The following is a 7770-nucleotide window of genomic DNA, read 5'->3' as shown; positions in this document are numbered from 1 at the left end:
AACATGAGTGAAACTCCGTCTAAAAAAAAAAAAAAAAAAAAAAAAAACAAAATGCTCAAGATCTATGTTTCACAGTAAGGTGGTCATTTATATTTTTGCCATACACACACACTCATAATTCTATAGTTTTGAAAACTGGTATCAGGTTCCCCCTGACATTACAAAAATGCATGACTAACAATATAATTTTCAAATTCAAGATAAAGAATAGTCTGTCAAGTTAGAAGGATGTCCCTTTATCAGAAACATTGTGAGTTGATGGATTTATTTTTCTTTAAAACAATTCATCTTTAAAAGTATTATTGCTCTGCTTTGCTGACATGCATACTTATTTTAAAAAGGAGGTGGGCAAAGAAAAAAAGTTTCCTTTGAGAAGAGCTGAAAATTTAGTCTTGGCCTAGAATCTGGGGACAATTGCCTAAAGAATTTAATAGAATCAGTTTGTACGGTTTTGAGATGAAGTTTCGCTCGTTGCCCAGGCACGATCTTGGCTCACCGCAACCTCCACCTCCTGGGTTCCCGTGATTCTCCCAGCTCAGCCTTCCAAGTGTTAGGGATTACAGTCATGTGCCACCACACCCAGCTAATTTTATATTTTTAGTGGTGACAGGGTTTCACCATATTGGCCAGGCTGCACTCGAACTCCTGACCTCATGATCCACCCACCTTGGCCTCCTAAAGTGCTGAGATTACAGGTGTGAGTCACCGCGCCTGGCCAGGATTTCAGATTTTATGATGAATATGTAACTTAAAGACATGTCCAAGTTAGTTACATGGGCTTCTTAAAACCAGTGTACAATTTTATCAACTTTTATCTACAGTAATACACAAAACTATATATGTAAAAATAGCCATGATCATGTATTATGTAGAAATGTTGCTGTCAGGTTTGATCCCCGTCAAGGTAAATGGATTTTAGCAAGCAGAAACTTGTGATTGACTACTACTGAGAATTTGTGTATACTAAAATAATGAAAATGTTTACATTTCATCAGTTTCAAATTATATTTGCCCACATTTTCTATATATTTTGCCATGATTTTCCTTCTAACCTATGAAATTCAAAATCTAGTATCTTTAAAAATATTTATGAACTATTTGTCTTAATTCTTTTATTGCTAATTATTCAGCTTTCGTGTTTTCTTTTTTTCTGAATCAACAATGAATGCAATGTTTCTGCTCTGAGTCTTTGAAGAGTATTACATAAACAAACACTTGTCCTCAAATTTTTACTTTTAAGAAAAAGATCATACAGTTTAAAATCCATGTGCTTGATTAGCTGGAGTGGGAAAAAAAGAAAACCTTCCCACGCCTTTATCTAATCTTGTGACTATTATTTCTGTCAGGATATGTGGCTTAGTGATCAAAAGACTTGACATTACGTGCTCCAGTTCCTTCTACGTCCTCAGTTCAAGTGCTTACCATTCCTTGGGCCAGAATTCTGGAACATTAGATTTTAAAACATGACTAATTTAAATCTAGTATCAATTTTAACTAAATTTCCACTATTGGCTCCTTTAATGGATCTATCTTCATTAAATATCTATGAAGATGAATACCAAGAAGTTATCACCCCTTTATTATTGACCTGGCTGACTTATAAAATTAAGCAGAATAACATTCATCAATCATTTTGACTGAAAACTGTGAAGACACAGAAGCCACATTTTCTCAGTTTCATTACCAATGTCAAGAAAATCAAGGTCAAAACAGGTCCTTCCGAGATTGTATTAAGAAATTAATGTAGCTGAATCACATCCTATATACTTTCCAGGTTAATATGAAAAGATGATAATTTTTCTTTGAAACTTACAAGTAGAATCTGCAAATACATAATTTTGAGAATAATTTAATATGTTGCCTTCAAGATACAGCTATATTGTATCTACGATACAATTCTATATGTCAGTATTTTAAAGAAACGGATCCTTACAAGACCAAAATAACCCACAGGCCATGAGGGTGGTTTTTCCTTTTTTTTTTTTTTTTGTTTAAACAAATGTGCACCACGATGTTTGAACAAGTAAGACAAATGCCATGAATGTGAAAGCTGCAGTTTGCAATATGCCACATTTAGAACCCAGGGAAGGTCAATTAGGCAGAGGTGGTAGTCATTCTAATTAAACAATCAGGTAACTTCACGACAAGTTGATTTGCAGCATCAAAAGTGTCCATTTAAGTTTCTTTTTTCTTGATGATCAGAGGTCCCACGTTGTCTCCAGTCTCTTCATTGTGTTTTGTGTGAGATCCATCACAGAATGGGAACTGGGAAGAGAAAGAACAAATGAAACACCTAATCCCAAAATCAGTATTATGCTTGGCAGAGTGAACGGTGATGCTTAATTCATATAACATAACATAAAGATTTTCTTGGTTATCTTATACAGGCTTTCTTAAAGAGCCTATGTAAAGTACATACACTACTTAGTAGGAAGAAGAAATCGACTTGTGCATAACGCACACATCACTTATTGAATTTCATTGTGATATCTGATGAATGTTGAAAACCCATTTTATGTTTATATACTAGTTACATTCCTTTCTAATGAACTTTGTCTATTGTCTATTTAATTCTAAGAGTTTAAGTTCATTTATTTAAAATCAATTTGTGGCTGGGTGTGGTAGCTCATGTCTACAATCCCAGCACTTTGGGAGGCTGAGATGAGTAGATCATTTAAGGTCAGGAGTTTAAGACTAGCCTGGCCAACATGGCAAAACCCCATCTCTACTAAAAATACAAAAATTAGCTAGGCATGATGGCAAGTGCCTGTAATCTCAGCTACTTGGGAGGCTGAGGCTTCAACCTGGGAGGTGGAAGTTGTGGTGAGCTGAGATTGCGCCACTGCACTTCAACCTGGGAGACAGCAAGACTCCATCTCAAAAAAAATCAATTTGCATATTATCCCTTTGTTGATTTTTGCAGCAATCTTTCTGAAATTTTTTCATTTTTTCATATGCTCAATTCCTCCACTTTCATACAAATGTGCCAATATTTCCCTTTTCAACATAATTCATGGAGACATCTTTCTTCTAGAGATGTGACAAATATAAATTTCCATTCCTTTTCATGATTTCACATTTTAGATATGACTGATGTTTTGGTGTCCAGTGGGAGGGAAAGGGACAAAACTAAATTTCTAACAGTGTTTCTAAGAGTATGCTCCAAAAAAGCTGAATCCTGCAAGACACTCTGATTTGGTTTCATTCTGTGTTTAAAAAACATATCATATAGCCCATTTGAGTCACAGTACACATTATTAATTTTGCTATAGAAGCCACAATTTTATCCCAGAGTTTTTTAAGGTGACTGCACTATGGACAATTTAAATTTTGATTTCTATTAGAGTTTTCTGTTACTGAAAACTCTAACAGAAATGAAAATTAGCACACTTCGCAAATGCTAAGATCCTGTTGCTTCAGTATTACCAGATGCTATTGCTTCCCATATTCTTATACCTTTATTCATAATTTGATCGAAATAAATTGTACATATAAAAGCACCTATTTATAGTTCTATGTTATGCTGATCAGCCTACTACACTGGAATATTTGTATTTTAAAGATTTCAGTGTTTTGTAGGGCTAGTTTTCCTTCATTATTCTTCTTTAACTTTATGAAACTTTATTACTTTATTCTTCCAGATAAGCTTGAGAATGTTTTTTGCCAAGTCTTAATTTCTTTTGCAGTTTTTCATCCTCAGATTTCATGTATATTCTGGTTAAGATTATTGCTGTCATATTTTAATCATTATTACAATTAGTTATTTTCATATCTGAACACTCTTGCTTTGTAAATATTTTTTTGAGATGGAGTATTCAGGCTGAAGTGCAGTGGCACGATTTCGGCTCACTGCAACCTCTCCCTCTGGGGTTCTAGCGATTCTCCTGCCTCAGCCTCCTGAGTAGCTGGGATTATAAGCGTGCGCTACCACACCCAGGTAATTTTTGTATTTTTAGTAGAGATGGAGTTTCACCATGTTGATCAGGCTGCTCTCGAATTCCTGATCTTGTGATCTGCCCGTCTCGGCCTCCCAAAGTGCTGGGATTACAGGTGTGAGCCACTGTGCCCTGACATAAAATCATTTTTTTTTTAATAAGTATATCCCTCTCTATTGTAAAATGAAAAAATAAGCACAGTATTTCAGTAAATCCTCAGGTAGTGAAATGTTTTTACACTTAGAAGGTGTAATTATCAGTAATTTGTTTCTTCTATATCTTTTATTTCTATTTCATGTCAAATGGTGAGAGCTAGCATCTTTGCATTAATCTTGATGCTTTTAGTGTATCTACACTCTAGAATCTAGAGTTTCTCTGTTTAGTCTAAGGTATGCTGTTGCTTTGAAGAAACCTGGTTAAAGAAAGAGGAGTCTTAGCCTTACGAGAAACAAGTACCTCATTATGTTCAGTGAAGGGAATATAGCAGATAAGTGGAACGTGACAATAATGGTATTTAATCTTAAACTTTGATATCCAAAAGTCTACTTGATGTTAATCAAAATTTAATCTATCTGTAAATAATTGAAAGAGGCACTAAATTAGCTAAAAATTACAGAAAAACTCAAGGTATTTGCACAACTTATATTTCCAGATATAAATTCTATCCTGTCATAGTGGGCAGTGTAAATACAGTATATGTAAAGTTTACATTATTTCTTGTTTTGAGGCCAATAAGATGTGGTAAACAGTATACTCATATTAAAAACAAGCCCTTGATACAAAAACATAAAGTCAAGCTTTCAGTTTTTTCTTGGTGTGGATGAGGAAAGAGGCTATAAAAATGAAATGAAATTATCCCACAGCAAAGTACAGCATTTCAAAGTGACATATGTTTAATAAACAAACACAGATGATTTTAGTGAGTATAAAAGTTTACATTGTAAAGACTCTATTTTTATAAATAGCACACACAAAATACTTCACTGTACAGTTAAATCCACACAGGCTGTATTTCTGAAAAATAAAATATTTCTAAATAAGAAGCTACAAATAACTTACTAAAATGGCATGTTTAACTCTTATTTTTTGGCCAGGCATGGTGGCTCATGCCTGTAATCCCAGCACTTTGGGAGGCCAAGGCAGGTGGATCATGAGGTCAGGAGTTTGAGACCAGTCTGGCCAAGATGGTGAAACCCCGTCTCGACTAAAAATTAGCTGGGCGCGGCAGTGGGCGCCTGTAATCCCACCTACTCAGGAGGTTAAGGCAGGAGAATCACTTGAACCCAGGAGGCAGAGTTTGCAGGGAGGCAGAGGTTGCAGTGAGCCGAGATAGTGCCACTGCACTCCAGCCTGGGTGACAGAGCAAGACTCCAGCTCAAAAACAAAAAAACTACAAAACAACTTTTATTTATTTTTAATCTTATGTTGAAAATATTAGACACTAACATTTTCTCAAATTATTTTCCTCCATATACAGAATCAACAGGAGAGAAATCTACAGAAAAATATACAAAGAAAATCTTACAAAATATTTGTCATGTATCTAAAATGAGAATATATTTTTTCTAATAACCCAAGTCTGCCTAAAAACTGAAATCAGCCTGTTTCTTCATATTCTTAAAAGCAAAAAAATAAAAAAATAAATATTTCTTTAAAAGCAATGAGTAGTTGATCCTGGTTATCTGTTAATAAACTTTCATGAGATTAAAATATATAAGGCTTTTATGCCTTTAAAATGTAAACTAGGTGTTAAAAATAATTTTGTTCAGAGACATATTTTTTAATGGCACTTTTATATCACAGCCCCAGGAATTACAGCCTTCTGTGTCTTGCTTTATTTCTGACCTATGCAGGAGAAATATAATGTGTGGTGGATATAAACTTTTTTTTTTTTTCTTAAGAGACAGGGTCTCCCTCTGTTGCCCAAGCTGGAGCACAGTGGCGTAATCGGAGCTCACTGAAGCCTCAATCTCCCAGGCTCAAGTGATCCTTCCATCTCACCCTCCTGAGTAGCTAGGACTATAGCTGCATGCCACTACACTCAAATAATTTCTAAATTTTTTGTGGAGACAAGGTCTCATTACATTGCCCATCACATTCCCAAAGTGTTGGAATTACGAGCCTAAGCCACTGTGCCCGGCATTATATATTTTCAAATACAAGGTAGGAAGTACAGGAGTTTTATATCAAATACTGTACAATAATATAATTTTATTAACCATCTTTCACTAAAAATTTTGAAATGTTAAATTGTTAAGCAAAAAGTAAAATTACAAAAAAAAAAAAACCCACGAAGAATATTAAATTCAGTTTGTGTAGTATTGATACTTACTTTGTTCTAACGATGTCAGTGTTTGTTTACTAACAAATCCTGGAAAAAGTCTGTAAATCAAATTGGCTGGATTTCCTTTATGTCCAGAAAACATCCTTTTATGTTTGTTAACCCAATATGAACACTACAAATCCCAAGTATCTTTAAAAGTGGGGAAGAAAGAGTTAGAAGAAGTTGGAATAAAAGTCTAGTAGAAAAAACACTGGAGATCCTTGCTCTCCGCCTGGAAAGCTAGCAATGCTATATGGATCTTCATAAAAAGATAAGATTTCTTTTTAATGACCTCACATCTCAAGTTATGTCTGTTTTGAGGGTAATTCAAGATAGAAATAAATGCTCCTCTTTGACTTACCTCTTTCACCTGAAACAATTTTCTTTTAAAGACAATCTTCCTTCTCTGAACTTCATACTTTGCATTACAGATTTGATTTTGTATCCAAAGGAAGTTGCCTGGCAGCATTTTGGCTCATTATCATAAACTGCTCAGAAAAATATACTTGTTTTGGTTGAGAAAGAAAACGGAAGATTTTTGAGACTACCCTAGAGATTATGACATTTTATACCACTCTTATGTACCTACTTAAATAAACCTAAGACAGTAGCTATAGTATGAAAAGGTACAAAGAGATATTAAGATTTTTACAAGACTGTCTTTATGTGGATTGGCCAATGAATGGCACCCACATTCAGAATATTGTTTTTATGAAGAAACAGACTCAGTAAAACCCACTTCTAAGCCATTAATAGGATGGAGGCTTTCTCTTTCTCCCCCAGCCCTTCCCCGCCGAGCCAAAAAAAATCCCAGGATCAAGCCCACTATCAACAACAAAACAAAAATATCACAACTCAAATCTAACACTGTAAATGAAAGACAGTGAGTCTAAGTATGTCCAGTTGCATTTCATTTCAATTTCAGTTGAGCGCCTGATGTTAACTGGTAAGACTTTCTTCTCCTTCTTCTTAGTCTGTATTCTTATGCTGTCCTTGTTTGAACTGTCTCCTATGTGGCCATCATACAACACCGCGGATAATGTAAACCTACCTGAAGTTGCAGGCATCGGAATCTAGCAATACTACATCCCATACCCTGCCCTCTTACATCAGAATTCTTTCATCTTCTTGTTTCGAAAGCAAGACTATCTCTTCCTTTTTAAGGCTGAGTTTCACATCTGTGCTCTTACTCTCATTTCCTTCCACCCTTTGTCAAGATGCTGCTGTCTCAAATAGTATCTTTCCCTGTAGTCACTTTAATCATTTCCTCTATACTGGTTCCTTTCATTCTCACTTCAAATATGGATAGCCCTTTTGTGAAATACAGTTGGCCCCATCTGTACCTGTGGTTTCCACATCCATGGATTCAACCAACTGCTGATAGAAAATACTCACTAAGCCAGGCGCGGTGGCTCAAGCCCGTAATCCCAGCACTTTGGGAGGCCGAGGCGGGTGGATCACGAGGTCAAGAGATCGAGACCATCCTGGTCAACATGGTGAAACCCCGTCTCT

General features: G+C 35.4%; 1 protein-coding gene across 1 annotated transcript in view; it reads right to left on the bottom strand.

Annotated features, from left to right (window-relative positions):
• Nucleotides 1–1562: 1562 nt before the first annotated feature.
• CISD1 (CDGSH iron sulfur domain 1) overlaps nucleotides 1563–7770 on the bottom strand; it is an 18677-nt gene continuing 12469 nt past the window's right edge. Inside the window, exon 3 of the mRNA XM_017542253.2 lies at nucleotides 1563–2265. Within this exon, the coding sequence (XP_017397742.1) occupies nucleotides 2176–2265 (90 nt within the window). The 3' untranslated portion in view covers nucleotides 1563–2175. The remainder of the gene's footprint in view (nucleotides 2266–7770) is intronic.

The sequence above is a fragment of the Cebus imitator genome, unplaced genomic scaffold, assembly GCF_001604975.1.
Source record: "Cebus imitator isolate Cc_AM_T3 unplaced genomic scaffold, Cebus_imitator-1.0 Scaffold142, whole genome shotgun sequence".
Classification (NCBI taxonomy): domain Eukaryota; kingdom Metazoa; phylum Chordata; class Mammalia; order Primates; family Cebidae; genus Cebus; species Cebus imitator.
Note: the sequence above shows the minus strand (reverse complement) of the source record. Positions and strands in the feature narration are given on the sequence as shown.